This window comes from Typopeltis vanoorti, chromosome 7 (genome assembly GCF_054136105.1).
Source record: "Typopeltis vanoorti isolate ZY-2024b chromosome 7, IOZ_Tvanoo_1.0, whole genome shotgun sequence".
Lineage (NCBI taxonomy): Eukaryota > Metazoa > Arthropoda > Arachnida > Uropygi > Thelyphonidae > Typopeltis > Typopeltis vanoorti.
The window spans coordinates 41,232,603-41,249,543 of NC_143555.1; the positions used below are offsets into that span (position 1 = coordinate 41,232,603).

Below are 16,941 nucleotides of genomic sequence, written 5' to 3' on the forward strand. Positions count from 1 at the left end.
TTGTGAATTTTGTTTCCTTTATTAATTTTTATTTCATTGTATGAGTTTGTGCTTCCATATCAGAGATAAACGATACATCTCTATAGAAAGGCGATGAGTAGGCAAATGGAAGAATTTTAAGACATTAAAAATAGCCTTGAAGTTCAAGAATAAAGAATAAACAACTGCAGATTACAAAGAATTTTTAGGAAAAAAAAACCTTAACTCGACAGCTGAAATTGATAAAAAACAAGTGATAATCACACAATAGAAATCCTCGCTGTCTTCGGTATTTTCAAGTACGAACACTTCGAAATCGTATTCATGTTGTTGATGATTTAAGAAAATCAGAAGTAGAAGTTTTTTGTGTGAAAGGAGATAACTACTTCTTGGAAGAGAAAATAATTAAATAATGCTGATAATCGAAAACTAAGAACGCGAAGAATGAAATAATAATGATGAATAAAAAATTAAATTTAATAGAAAGAATAGAGTAGTTTGGACTTTTATGAACAATGAATATATAAGAGCAAGAGAGAGAGACAGATCCAGAAACTGTGCTACTCTGATAGCTGGGAACAAACGACTAACTGAAGGAATCAAATGGAAGCAAACACGCGGCGGTTTAGTGAAACAGCTATGGGAAAGCATTGCAGAACCTTTGCAATTTGCATCCACATAACCGCCGGTGGCTTAATCTAATTTGATATTTTGGATGCTCCTAGAGTCATATCAGTACGCTCTAAATGCTTATTTGATTCTGAATAAAAAAACTTGCTCTTAAATGCCGAACTGAAAAAACAAACAAACATAGCGTTTCGTTTAATAAAAGACACTCAAAATCGACTTTTTCCAGTGGCATGAACAACTTATATTTAATATTCACTTAAAGTAAACTCTTGTTAAAAAAACACTTTATTTCTGCATTGTTGCTTTCTGAATGACGTAATAATTGCTTCCTTTTTTTAAGCTACAAATAATTTCATAGAATAAAAAATAATTCGTGACGTCACCTAAAAATCGCATAAAACGGAGAGATTTACCAATGGTGTTGTTAAATGATAATTTACAGATAAACCAGTTTTTTTTTTTTAAAACAAGTAGTTTTCGGTCTTCCCATTAATCAGACGAGTAAGGAGAAATTTCTGCAGATTATTCCCACAATGTAAATCTGTATACCGGACAGACGGACAACTTCACTGGACTGTTGAACTGTCGCTCAATCACTACATGATCATCCTGCCCAGCCACGCCATCTAAGTGCACGTTGATCACCAGCTATAATACGTAACAGATGGATAGTTCTTGCTTTTTGTTAGCCTTTTCGTTAATAGTAATTCTAACTTATGAAGTGAAAAACATAGTATTTTGTCTAAATTTTATTAGTGGAAGATTTTCCGGTTATGAGTGCAATGATCTCCGTTTCAAGCAACAATTGCAGAGACCGGGGAGGGGGGATGATTTGTGTAATAACTCGGAAACAGGCAGCAGAATTGGCAGTCATCCATGACACAATATTTCACTCTCACAAGCAATCCTTCGCTATACCACAATCGCCACTAAATCCAGAAACAGTTTACAGCAGTAGTTCCTAATATTTTTTCTATTAGTTTTCCTCATTTTTTTTAAATAAAAAGGAATAATCTATTATTTGGTGTATTCTTTCGCGTATTCATATTTTTTTTAAATCTATGCAATAATAATAATAATAATAATAATAATAATAATAATAATAATAATAATAATAATAATAATAATAATAATTAACAATAGTTATGCGCATGTATTCACAACAGGCAACAGTTAATCCAGAGTACCCTGAAAAAGCAATATTATTTAGACCCAACACGTTTGTCATATTCCAACAATACTGATAACGTTCAAAGTTTCATGCACTGGCATCGCGCATGCGTCCATATAGGCATAAACAATGAATCGAAACTACTACCACTACTACTAATAATAAACATTGTTCAAACCCAATACCCTTGTTATATTCAACAATACTGATAAAGATTCATTCTCCGGCATGGTTCGATAGTAAATATTTTCAGGAGGATATCTAATAAAAACAAAAATCATGGATTGCGATCAAGCCTAGGAAAATATGGCCAGAATCTCTTTAGAATTCATCTCATAACTATGAAACAGTCAAGTCAAATTAGTATATGTTACTATAGATATTGCAGAGAGCAGAATATTCTGAGAAAGCTAAAATGGCTACAGTAAACATTTTACTTATAAGAATTTTTAATTCTTAAGATGAGATGTATTGTAATTAAATAAAATCATTACATAGATCTCAGTTAAATACTTACTCGTATATCTGAAGTTATTGTTGCATTTGGTTTTTGTTTGAAAGTCTCTTAATTTCTTATTAAAATCTCTTTGTTCATATGGCAACTCAAATTATTGGAAAAAAACATGAGAGTAAAATAGGAAACTAAAAAAAATAAATATTGCGATATATGGAGCATTTTAAAAAATATTTAAAATGTTTAAAAGGGTCTGATATCATAGATAAATTTTCAATTTATCGATAATAATAATAATAATAATAATAATAATAATAATAATAATAATTATTATTATTATTAGTTAACTATTCACATGGATATTGAGCATATTATACTTAAATGTAGCCTTCGGCACGCGCACCTTGCTCAATTATCCCATGTTTTTTTTTTTCTCCACCCCTCTCTAATACGAAAAAACAACAACCATCCCCGAGTACTAAAAGCTGTATTATCATTATTACCTGGAAACATTAACAAATACAGTCCGATATTCGAAATGAGCTATAAATTCCAACATTTGAGGTAAAGTGCGAGATTACTTCTCCAAACACCATGAGGAATCTTGGAGATTACTCTAAATCTCACTAAGTAACCCAAGAGGATCACTACTAAACTCATTAAACTCTCGGTAATGGCCCCCACTCAGTGTGAGACAAATACTACCACCAAACAGAATCAGACCCAGACACTATAAATTTCAACGTTTATTTTCAGAACTGTGATGAAAAATGTTTAGACGATGGTCTACATCAGGGCTGTCCAACCTTAGGTAATCCGAGGGCCGCATTTAAAAAAAAAAAGATTTATCGGAGGGCCGCATTTAAAAAAAAAAAAGATTTATCCGAGGGCCGCATTTAAAAAAAAAAGATTTATCCGAGGGCCGCATCCAGAATAATAAATACAGTGCATATATTAAGTTACTTGGAGAGTCTTACCGTTAGTTAGGTTTAGCAAGCACTTCGAAAATTTTCATGTTATAAAAGTTTTTATTGAAACAGTAAACAAGAAATAATAATTGTTTATTTCATTTTAGCGAGAGGTTTGCGATGCTTGCAGTTGCCAATCGCAGTAAATTTGCAAGAGAATTATCTGTCAATGAACATCTGTACTTTGATTTAATGAATTTCACCGTTGAAAAAGTGCTTTCGTAAAGATATGTGCTCCCGAGCATTGAGTACATCTTGAGTGCAAAGTTCCTCAATTTCGGGTACCTCTCTATTGGGAGTAATTAAAAAAATCTTCTCCTTTTTCACTTCTGTTAGTATAAAAGGGTCTGATTGCAAATCGCACAATTCCAGCTGAAGGTCAGATCTTACATTTTCAATGCTGACAGTCAAGGGTTGAGTAAAAACTGAAATTATCTATCTTCTTCAATGTCCTTAAAATCACCAAATCTATTCTCAAAATCCTCAATGATCATTTCAATATACTTTCATGAGCTGAAAATGATATTTCCTCAAAATTCTTCATTTCTTTAAAATGTTCTTTGCAATTCGGAATTTACTTTTAAAGTCATTCAAATGACGTTGGCAATATTCTGTTGTTTGCCCTGCAGTTTTAAGTTCAACTCATTCAAATGGTTGGTCATATCTGTTATAAATGCAAGATCTGAGAAAAATACGGGATCTTGCATTTGATTTCCAACTTCTGTTGTGTCAGACTTCACATCGTTTTTAAGAAATATGGGTATTTCTCGAATAGCAAAAAAACGTTCCATTTTCCGGCACCCAACCAGCGAAAATCAGAATAAAAGAGCACATCGTCATATGCAGCATTCATTTCTCTCAAGAAATCGCGAAACTTACGATGAGTCAGAGATCTATTACCTCCTCGTATAAAATTAGTTATTTTTTACAGCTACTTTCATGGCAGTGACTTGACGTAGAATTTTCCACAGAGTGCTGCTTCTTGTGAATTATGCAATGGATTGGAGGGCAGTTAACATTATTTTGTTTCAATAGTCCACAAAATCCTCTTCCAGTCCCTGTCATAGTTTTGGCCCCATCTGTTACGATGCAAGAACATTTATCGAATCCTCCATAGTTCATAACAGACTTTTGAACTGTTTCGAAAATATCACTACCTTCATTATTCCCATGTAAAGATATAAGACTGAGGAGTCTTCATTAACTTCATTAATAGTAAAGTCCTCTTGAATAGTTCGAACAAAAATTAAAAGTCGACTTACATCTTCTTGATCAGTGTCCATCCACACACACAATGAAAAGTCTCACATTTCGTTCTTAAATCAACAGTTTCTTTGCTACATACTGATCCATGTGTTGTACACGTCTTGCGTCGGTCTGTTGAGATCATGCCACTGTTTCGGACTTCTCAGCTAATTTCGACTCATTAAACTGTTTTGCCATTTCAATTGCACATTTCTTCACAAGCACACCATCATTAAAAAGCTTTTTTTTTTGCTTTTGCTAACTCCAATACTACCGTATACGAAGCGGCAAGGCTTGAACTTTGTTTAGTGCTATGTTTTGCAAAATAACTCGTTTGGTACATCAATTTCTTCTTACATTCTGCAATAATGGTGCTTCTTGATTCTCCAATATACATCTCAAATGTTTTACGGTGTTATGCAGTGTAGTGTCGTTTCACATTATACTTTTTAGGCACTGACAAAACTTGCATGCAAACAAGACATTGAATTTTATTCTTGTTGTTTGTAATTAAATACTCCGATTCTCATGGGCTTTGATACACTCGCTTTTCATCTTCAATTTTTATTTTCTTGTTAGGCATGGTTGTTTGGTTGTTTGGTGAGCAACAGTGGCACAACCTCGATAGCTGAACAAACGAACAACACCAATTGCGCACTAATCGTGCGTTCACGCTTCCCGTGAGCGCTCGGAGCATGCGCGTTGGAACAACGTAAGTACGCTTCTTTGACGCATCTAATATTTGAAAAATACGTGGGTATAGAGTGATGTAAAAACACCAAGTAAAATTACCAACATCGAGATTATCGATTAGTGAAAGAATTAAAATATCTAATACGCATTCGATTCAAATTGTTATTTTATTTTTTCGTGAAAATCAAAACCCACATGCGGACCGCATTCCTCTCTTGGTGCGTGTTTGGACAGCCCTGGTCTACATAACTTACAAAAGTGATCATAATTATTGATATATTAATTGAACAGGTGTGTTAGGGAGTTTTAGAGTTTATGATACGTTTTTGAAATAAACAGCATTAAAATAGAAAATGTCTATTATAAAGGATGAAACTGTTTTTTTTTAAAAAAATAAACTCAAAAAAAAGTGTCTTAATATTAAAATCTTATAATCCAATCATTTATAGTAATGATAAGATGAACAGATACAGTTATTTAGATAACATAATGCTGGAATAATGAGTCATCCAGGTTAAGTCATTGTAAAAAATATTTGTATTTTATACATACATTTTATTTCAGAAATCAACATTTAATGTCAATCACATATTGAAAATATAAAAACGTGAATAAATAATATTGATTTATAGTAATGCTTCTGTAACCAGACCAACGTCACATAGTTTCACATAAAATGTATGTAAACACACATGAAGAATAACTACCTGAACACAAGATACCTTTTCTAAAATATTCCAAAACTGAATACAACCGATCCCTAAATAACACTTGATGTTCCCCATGAAGGACACAAACCTAGGCACGTAGACTTTAATACGCCATATACGCTGAGTACATTAGCAGCCATTTCGTAACCTTAGTCCTGAAATTCGCCAAATGCTCCGACTATGGCGCTTTGGGTTTTTATCAATTGCACCTGTAAGCATGAGTGCGACATTAGTTTAACCAGCAGTCGATGCCCATCACTGATTGCTCCCTAAATACTTTTTAATTCTTCCTAAATAAGTACTGATGTAAGATCCAAGGTATAAATCCCCATCCTCTTCTAGTACTTGAGATATAAATGACATATTCCTGTATTTGGACTGAAGAGTTTGAATAAGTTTTCCGTCGCTGTCCAATTCAATAATCATACTATTGAGTGACGAAATACTTCTAAAAACAGCAAGTTTTATCTGAAAAAGGTGAAAAGAAAATTAGATCTGTGAGAAAGAAGCCTCTCAGACGCCTCTTTATCCGCCCACTTACCACACACACACACACAATGATACACGATTGCTTTTAAGATGTTGACATGTATAACTTTACCTTTTCTTTCTTTAAGTATCTATTCGTTTCTTTCCTCCCCTCTGTTTCTGAAACCATACATGCTTTCAGAAATTAATATTTAATACCAATCTCATGTTTAATGCAGGAAACGTCAGAAGACAGGAAGCTATTTTTGCTTGTTAAAGACAAACCTGTTAGCAGAGAGATGAAAACTAACTGTCTTGTGAACATTTGTGGAAGCAGTCTCTGGATCCTGCATTCGTAAATAATTTATTTGCGCCGCCAATGCCAAGACTATTTCAATGACAACAGCACTTTCTTTCAATTATTGTTTTAAATTGTCTTCTTTATTTTCGAAATAGCTTGCACTATGTCAATCTTATAGTTTAGTATTTTACAAAGTTTCTGCTATAAACAGACGAGCGTTAAAATATCAGGCCTAAATATTTCTTATAGGCAACTGCTTATTTCTTTAAATTATGCAAGACAACAATCATCTATGTTCGTTAAAATAATGTATAATTTCTAAAAACGTAATATAATAATTTCAATGATTTGAGATATAAATAACCTTAAAACAATGAATTTGTTGAATGTGCTTTCTAAGTAAGATATAGTTATCATACTTGTAAGTATGAAAAAAAAAGGAATCACTTGCAAAAATAGTTCATATAGTGGTCGACAGAAATTAAGTTTTTCTTTCCCACTATATTCTCTTCCGTTTTGCATTTGATAAAGTTAAATCTAAATATTCACGATTCATTAAATCCTGAATATCAATAAGATTCAGCATTATATTTTATTAACTGATATCACGATGCTAAATCACGATTATTCAATAAAATGAAATTACCGTTTGAGACGAAAATGTAGAACTGTAACAAATACATGCAGTGTTCAACAATATGCAATTGATCAGCTGAAAGGACAAGAATGTAAAACTGTAAAGAATTGTTGCATGCATTGTTAACTCACATGCAACAAAAGTAATCTTTCCATATGGCTGACTGTTCAAGAATCTCTGACGTTTGTTACAGTTGTTACAAAATTTCTCTCACTTTTTTTTTTTTTTTTACAATTAAAGTTAAATAATCAGTGGTAAATTAATTGTTCACAATAATTGGTTAATAAATTAATTGTTACAATTAGAGGTGAATAAATAATTGCTATAATTAGAGGTTCATAAATAAATTAATTGTTAGAATTAGTGTTTAATAAACAATACATTGTTGCAATTAGAGATGAATAAATAAAGAACATGTTACAATTAAAGATTGATTAAATATTTTAAATTAAGGGGATATAAAATCCACATTGTTTCAAAACCGAATCCACATTGTTTCGGTTTTGAAACAATGTGGATTTTATATCCCCTTAATTTAAAATATTGTTTATATCGCCGAAATGAAGCTTATTAGCTCTTTATATTTAAGTTGATTAAATATACTTTACAATTAGAGGTTAATAAATAAATGGGCTTAATTAAGCTTAACAGAGCTCTGTAATTGAATTTACACATTTCAAGAATTCACAAAACTAAATACCGTGTTAAGTTACTGATATATTGAAAAAAAAATATATCATGGCACACCTTTTGGGGCAACTCAACGAGCACCGGATGATGCCATAAACGAGATAAATAGCGTGTGCTCGATTCGACCACATGGATAGACCTCGCGAGGACCTTTCTTGTTAATGGATAATGGGCCATGTGGTCTAGCGGTGTAAGAGAATCTCGATCACGAACTGCTATCAACGCCACCCAGTATCCTCCTCTTTTACTCGGTCGGATATGAGCAGGATGTCCAGGAAGACTGTCAATGAACACTTCCTGTCTTCCTTTCTTGAAACCATGCAGGTAGTATCTGAAGGAATAAAATAAAATTACGTTTTTAAAAGCGCCATCAAAATTGTTTAGGAAATCCCAATATAACATGACAAGAGTAATTTTAAACATTGACTTTTTGATCAGCAATGGCAATTTTAATCCAAATATGAAAGTATTGCTCAACGATATTTGTAATTGTTGACCAATGACAAATATCGTAACAATTGTGCACTCTCAGCTTCTCATAAAACGATAAAATTTCACGTTTCGCCATAATATAGTGAATTTTATTTATCGGGGAATAAACAACATGCAATTACTGCAAACTATGTGTAAACTGATCGTGTAATCTAATATTTGTTAATTTTTATATTATTTTATTTTAAGACGTATGTATGCATTCTTGTATGATAGTTACACTTGCACATAACTCTTGCCAGAAAACACCATCGTAGATTCAATTATAATCGTCGACTAAGGGATTTTATAGTTCCTTTCCTTCCAGGAGACTCGAGTTTTTAAAATAGTAAGTCAGAAAAAATCAATCCGTAGCTTAGTTGGTATAGAGGAAGCCCTTTGGTTTGGAAAGGCATGGGTTCGATTCCCATCCAAACCATTATCTGGTCTCTTTCGACTAAAGGTGAGTTAATCAATCTCATACGGTGGTAGAGGGTTTTTTCTCCCGGAAACTCAGGTTTTTCGTCTGAACACAGATATATATACCTTTTCTCTGAATCAGGCTCTGCGGCAAGTTGTTTGGGAGCGCGCATAAAGTCGCATCATATAAAAAGGCCAACCCCAGATAGATGGGAAAAGGCACATGAAGAAGAAGAGGCCAGAAAAAAAAAAAAAAAATGAATGGAATTAATAGGTTTTCACATAACAATGAAAATTGTTATGTGCGCCATTTTATGACTCTCTTCCATCATTTCCATATACTTGTTTATTGGTTAAATTGCCTTTCAGTTACAATCTGGTAGATTTCGTTACCTCAGAATCCTGTTTTCTCCATAGTCTGCTATTAGCAAAGAATCTCCATCGTGAGTCAGTTGAATACCATGAGGAAATATATTCTCCACGAGGATCTGGCTTTGATCCATGTCGGGATTCATCTGGATTACTCTGCATGCAAAAATAATAAGAAGAAAATTATATTGAATATTTAAAAAAAAAAGACAATTTGTTACGTAATTTTAATTTTATTATTACACCGAGGTATTATCAAGAATAAAAATGACAACAATACAGCACCAACAGACTATGAGAATTTAAAACTATAATCGTATGGATCATTTTAAAACTTACCTTCCACTGCTATCATGCTCTAAGTGACTATAGAGGGCGTCTTCTTCGCGCCATCTACTGGTGAATTCCGAGAAATAGATATTCCCGCGGTTATCAATATCCAAGTCGCTCGCGGGACCAATTTTGCGTCCTCCAATGCCTGACTTGGGAATAAGTTGTGCTATTTCACCTGGCAAGACAGCGTACATTAGGGGAAAAAAATCTGTTATTGATGTATAGATTAATGTATAATATACGCATGTAATTTAAACTTACAGGATAAGTAATCTAACCGATGAATGCAGAAAATGTTCGAATTCCGTACGTATGTAATTTAAACTTATCGGTTTATATTCCTTACGAGAAACTAAATGTTTAAATTTTGCGAGATGAAAAACCTCTTCGCCGCACGAGATCAGTTAACTCATCTAAAAGGTCTTTGCGTCGTAGACAGGATTCAAACCCACGTCTTTAGTTCAAAATGCATTGTTGTTTCCGACTACTTTGTACTCATGACGCTAATGTATTCACGGCTGATCTATTGACCTATACGTGTTTTTTTTTTTGTTTTTTCTTTGTTATCCCTTTTCCCCTTGGAATAAGACTGGCGCTTCTTTCGTCAACCGTGTTGTCGCTCAAATTATAATCTCCTAAACTTTTACTCAAAGTAGAATTTTTAAGAAGGATTAGAATATTTCTTTCAAAGTCCGTATCGAGTTATTATTAACGCTATATTAGGCTGAAACACGATCGTGCATAAAAGATCGGTAGACTTTGTTATGAAAGGATCAAATAAAGTTGTCGTGCTATTCGATATGGTAATGAATATTTGATAAAATCTGTTCCCAAGTGTGTCAAGACGAAATATCTGAATTACTTACTACAGGAACTATTTCCTTCACAACCATTAAACCAATTTCGACATTGATCAACCAACTTATCTATGCAGAAATTAGGCAGGAAAAGGATTGGCCAAGAAACAGTCGAGAAGAAATCTTTGGATAAGAATCCCACTGAAATTTAATATTTCAAAAGGCAAATTTCTTATAATCATTTATTTAAGCTATAAATTAAAAAAATAATAAAAAATAACTCAAAATTATTTTATTAAAGTTTTAAACCTACACGACTTAAAAGAAATCAAAGAACTGACGCATTTTCTAATTTGATAGGCTAGGCCGTGTTGCCTTGAGAAAAAATAAGACTGATTTATTGTTATTGGTGTTTCTAGAATTACGGCCGAAGCAACTGAGGCCGGTTCCAGTGTATTTTGTGCTAAATGTGTGTTCTTTTGCCGATTTGCCGTCTTTAAGGAATTAAAAACACGAGTATCTTATAGGAAAACCCTGCAACTTTTGTATGAGATAGGCTAACTCACTTTCAGATGAAAAGTCCTTATAAATGTTCTTCGCGTTCTAGACGAGATTCGAACCCGGGTCTTTCCAACCATAGGTCATCATCGTTATCAACTAAACTACGGAAGCGCCAACTAAATAAGGCCATAAAAAGAGCAAACAACTAAACTTGGCCAATGCCCAGTTTGGGTATCGAAAATCGGATAGGGTCAGTTTCAGTAACTTCGAAGAAGCGGAAAATAAAAAGTTGGCTTTCTCATAACCCGATAACCCTGTTTTGACGCTCCTGAGCTTCTCAGGAACAGTCAATATCTTTGACTAGCATCCATCAGCTGATAAGTACTGGAAATAAAAATTAATTTTAATAGAAGAAAAAGCACTTGTGTACAGAATATAAGTTTTATAAAAGGAACCCAAAGTGTCTCTTGATGTGGTCTTTCAATTTTTAAAAGAGGGACTTTAGGGGGAGGAAATTTAAGCCAGCTTTAAATTCTTTCTTTCATTTCCCCCAAAGGATACGCCGTTCATTTTAAATATCATCCTTAACCGGCCACACTTTCCCTCAAAGAACCTGTAGAATTATGAGTGAGAGCTATTACGTCATCAAACTCGTAGAAGTTAGCTTCGAAACTCACTAAAAAAAAAAAATAATAATAAAAATCTGTAAAATTATGAGTGAGAGCTATGACGTCATCAACCTCGTATAAGTTACCGGGAGGTTTTTCTTTCTCTACTCATTGGAATAAACTCCTAAGGACAGCAACTCATAGTTATTCAAGAGAATAACTCGGCGAAACCCTTCTACATCGTTAATGATAGTTTCTCTATGTATGAACTACTTACACCGCCAATGTATCATCTAGCACGCGACATGCCCCAGCCCGTGTATCATAGAATTGCCATCTTGCGAAAAAATGCTAGGAAACAATAAAAATCGCGCATCACAGAGAGACTGGAAATGTACCATCTGTGGAGTGGCACAACATTGTAGCATTGCCATCAGCAGAGAATTTATGAAACAATTAAGCTTTCTTTTATATACATTCTGAAATGTTCATAAAATATTCTTATTTGACTTATAAAAATAGTACAAAATGTATTAAATAAGAATGTTGGCACACTTGTCAGTTTACCTTTATAGCTTTATTCAAACAGGAATTTTTTTCAGCATGGTCACTTCAGTGTGTTGCAACTCACTCTGTTCTAGCCTCCGTCAATTCGCTATCACACAGTTTCTTATTTCTTTCATGTTATCCATACAATTTGGCCACGTGGCATCGAAATTCAATATGCACTGCTGTTCGCCTTTTAACAACGAAAAAAAAAAAAAAAAAAATATTGTGGTGCCATCTACCGGTACCTTTTAGAACTGTTTATGTACATGGGAATACATAAACATATTTCGGTTTTTATCTTAAAGTGTTTGGAAATCCATAAACTTCACCACTAAGGAGCACATAATAAAAAAGATATTTTAATGGATAAATTTAATAGCTTGTTCACGTTACATAAACATATTTCAAAGTTTTGTTACCTCTGTCAACTCTTGTAAGAAAGCAACATTTCTTGAGACCTTACCTGTTTCCATATCAATGCAGTAGATGCCGTAATATATATCGGCGACATATAATTTTCCGTCCTCTCCAATTCTAAGACCTGAGGGTCTTCCACAATGAACCTCACTGTGTTTTCCTACATAAAAAACTACAGATTACTCAACTGGAAATATTAACTAAGAAATGAAGTTTAAAATAATAGTAACAGTATAAAATAAGACGAAGAGTTAAGAAGGCTCACCGCAATCCTCGGGTCCGATACGGGCAATTACCTTTATGTTATCATCGGCGATTTGAAGTATAGATCCATCCTCGACACCGGCATAGATAACCCCTAACAAGAGTGCTGTCAATTATTACGTTGCTCGCATGACCCTAATCTAAAATACTTAAAGATAAGACACATCTATTATTTTACAATGTGACAAATTAAATTGTACGTAGAAGCACTTCATTGTTGTACCAGCATTTTTATTGGATCGTTTGATTAATGTTTATATTGTTAAGCATCAACAATTACTTTTTAATAGAAATATAACAATCAGTTAAACAAGAATGATTTCAGAATTTATTTGTTTGTTTGTTTAATTTGGAAGTCAGGCAACTTTTTTCAAGTGTTTATTTTATAAACTCAGAAAGCAATCTTAATCAACTAGAAAATGGAGTGTACCGTAAACACGTGCACACAAAAGAACCAGTATAATAATCTAATTTATTACCTTCGTAGGACACCAGCGATCTTGGTCCTAAGAGATGCCCTTCTGCAAGACGTTCTAATGCATTTAGGCGATTGTTTGCAGCGAATGGTCCTTCGACAATGGACGGCAGAGTTATGCTAAATCAAAAGGGAGAAATTGAGAAGGGCACTTCGGAAGAATATACTTTTAAACATATAATAACAGAACCCGAAAAATTTGTCATTTAAACAACATTCTTCTCAACTGTTATAATTAGCGGAGAAAATAACGGAATGCGAATGTACGAGATTTATGCCGTTCAGGCGTACCTAAGTGATACCAAAACACCGACGAAATGAAACACAAACTAACCAGAAATCGTGCAGAGGATTCTTGAATAGCGAAGGGAATTACGGAAATGCTAATTTAGACTCAATGAGAGGTTATTTGGAGAAATCAATCCTTCGTGGCCAGCGAATGAGAAGGAACTCGTTAGCACGTGTTGACTTTCTGCTTGTCAATGGCCCCAAGCTGACCGAACACACTTGGAAGTGCAAGCAGACGTGAATGTCAACAGTGGGTTGGCGCTAAATAATTTCAATGGTGATTTTAATGGCACGTGGGCGTATTTCACTCGCAAAGTTTTCATTCAAGGAAGCGCAGATAGAATTTCATAGAATTACGATGTTTCTCCCATTCGCGTGATGTTAACAGAGAAGTTATGACCTTGATTGTATTTTTATTTTTTTCCATTGTACAACTGAATTTGATCTTGCAAGAGTTGCAATCAATTCTATTTAATCTCATAAAGAAGATTACTGACGATTTTATGTACGCAGATTGTACTTTCCGAGATGCGTTGTTAGGAGTAGCTTTCTATGTTGTCTTCGTGGCGTAGTCGGTAGCAACGACATCCGTTCATCGCACATACCTGGGTTCGATTCCTATCTAGGACGTCAGGAATGTTTATAACGGTTTCTAAATGAAAGCGATAAGATGGTTTCATACTGAAATGGAAAGTTTTTTTTTTTCTTCCAGAGATGGGTAATTAGTACCTATCTGTGAGTTTTAAGTGATATATTAATTTACAGATAACTTACTTTACAAGATTACAAGTAATGCTAAAAGAAACAGACCGACTTACTTATTTATTCAATTATCGCAAAGCATTACAGTATTATTTAAAAAAAAACAAAGAAAGAAGAAAACAGCATCCATCTTATTGCTAACAAGAGGGGGGGAAAAAAGAAAATTGAACGGTTAATATATAAAGAAAGTGTCGGATTATACGGATAGTTGGGTTTTATTGCACTCAGAGGTTAAGCGAATCTGCTACAGAATAGATACAATACCAGACTCTATCACGGCACGCTTCCTAAGTTGGCAAGATCGTTACTCCTTAGAAAAGTCAAAGTGCCATTTAAACTCATGAACCACGTACACACAATGCCAAATAGCCAAAAAAAAAAAAAAAACCTCTTTCTTTCCTTCAGACTGAGAATTTAAACAATGAAAGGTGTGAATGATTCCTCCCCCCCCCTTTTTCTGGCAAGAAGGGCGGTGGCAGTTCAGAAGAAGGCACATCAAATCGATGTAATGACAAAACCGAACTCTTTCTTCGTAGAAGAAATGTGCCAATGTGCCAGTCTTCCTCAGATCAAGATCAGGTTCATTTGTTAAAGAAGACCATTCTGGTGAAATAGACATCTGAGCAAAAATAACGAATTTATTTTACCTGCTATTTGGTTCGCTTGTTAGTTAAACCAATTCAGGAATCACAGTTTCGATCATAATACAACATGAAGCGACAAAAATCAAACAGTATTACATCACGAGCACGAGAGATAATATGTACGATTTTGCGCACCAAGTTTGACCATTGTTGTTTCAATGTATTGCTCAATACATTGAGCAATACATAATATATAGCAGTCTAACAATGCATAAATATTGTTAGATTGCTTATTCTGCATGTTGTTTGACAACACATTCATTAATTGCATTAATTATTTCTTAATAAAGCTATTGTTAAAAAAAAGTTTATGGAAGCAAAGAAAGTTAATTTCTTCAGTTAATTTCTTCTTTTCCATAAACTTGGTTTATGGAAAAGAAGAAATTAAATGAAAAAAAAAACAGATTTAGAGTTGGGATTAGAAAATTGAGGGAAGTTGGATGAGAGGAGAGAGTGTCTTATCATTTGTGAGTTCCCCAAGCGAGACTAAATGTCAACTGCCTTACGAAAGCTCATGTCCCCCGTTGATTGGCGTTTTGAATCAATCGGATAAAACTTCGACCCGGCTTTGCCTGAAACCACATAAGCTTATTTGTAGGGGGCAAAGTCGACTTGTCGGAGCCATAGTATTAGCGATCTATGAGGCGACAAAGCGGTAAAGTCGCCAGTGAACCGAAGAACCGACCTGTAAGATTAGTAGAACCCTGGGGCAAAGCGAGGAAGAAGGAATTTTAGCACATCGACTAGAGTTCATTAGAGCGACGTAACCTATAAAGGTTGTATTCTCTTAAGTTGTTTAGTATATTTTAAAAATATTTTATATTTGGCTATAAAATATAGATGGAACTATAATATTAACTCTAATTTTTTCTTGGTTTTGTTAAATTAATGAATTTTAACTTAATACATTAGTATTTAATTTTTAACCCTTTTTCTTTTTTGATAGTAAATTATAAAAACAAGAAATTTGAAAAATTTTAAAACAGGTTACTTTCGATTTTAATAACTAGATGTGTGTAATTATGTGTAAGAAAAACTTCAAATTGATTATAATTTAAATAATAAAAAAAAGGTAAAAGGAAAGAAAAAAAGCCAAATATTTATAAAGAAATCAAAAAGAAACCACATCTTTAAAGAAATCTATAAATGTACATATCAAAATCAAAGTGATATTGAAGAAATGAAACTCCACAGAATTATAAGGCAGTACAATAATGATAATCAGGTCAATGAGCGCTGCGAAGCTTGAAGAAATATAATATTTGTTTATCATTTAATGTATACTGGAACCGCATCGGAGATCTTACACTGATGTAAACATGAGACGGAAATAAAGATTATGATATGCAGAAATAATGATCATCCACAAGCATCTTAATGTAAACCTCAGTTCAGGGCTAAGGTTTTGAATTTTATTCACATGCTTGTGGTTGAGCGATATTCAGGCTGTTATCCAACTCTGATTCAATTTAAAACCATGCATGCTCACTCAACAATACCAACAGATCCAGAATAGTTTCCAACAATGTCCAGCCTTTTATAGAGTAATGTCGGAATCTGTATTTGTTTGTCTGTGTTTATCGAAATCTGTTTTTCTATACTTGCATCCGATGAAGTACTAGACAGAAGGAAGAATCTATTCTAATTTAATCTAGATTAATTAAATTAAATTAATTTAATCTAGACGATAAAATTCACTTAAAATTTACTATTTTAAATATTTGTACATAATTTTTAAAAGCTAAATATATTAATTATTTAACAATTAAGTATATTTTGCTATTGCTTACTTGTAAGCAACTGGCCTGATATCAAGCATAGTTGGAGAAAATGCGAGGAAGCTCAGTGTTGTTATGAACACAAAAATCAACATGAAAAACAGCTTACAGACTCCCATAACGAACTCTATGATGGTTTCTTCCTACACCAAAAATCGTTTACTAGCAGAAGTCAACCCATATACAGCTGTCACTGCTATTTACTTTTGGAAACCACTAACAAAGCTATGGTAAATTCCCTGTGAAATAAAGTAAAAGAAATTTCAATAATACATAATAGAAATGAAGTCAGAATAGTGAAAATATCGGTTAAAAATAT

General features: G+C 33.5%; 1 protein-coding gene across 1 annotated transcript; it reads right to left on the minus strand.

Moving 5' to 3' along the window:
* Positions 1–5,861: 5,861 nt before the first annotated feature.
* On the minus strand, positions 5,862–16,677 carry LOC150104611 (adipocyte plasma membrane-associated protein-like). Its single transcript, XM_090395889.1, has 8 exons — positions 16,635–16,677; positions 13,155–13,270; positions 12,677–12,769; positions 12,458–12,571; positions 9,546–9,714; positions 9,231–9,362; positions 8,004–8,277; positions 5,862–6,318 (listed from the first exon to the last, which is right to left on the minus strand). The coding sequence occupies exons 1-8, from the start codon at positions 16,661–16,663 to the stop codon at positions 6,106–6,108; spliced, it is 1,140 nt and encodes a 379-aa protein (XP_090252015.1). The 5' UTR covers positions 16,664–16,677; the 3' UTR covers positions 5,862–6,105.
* Between the last annotated feature and the right edge of the window lie 264 nt (positions 16,678–16,941).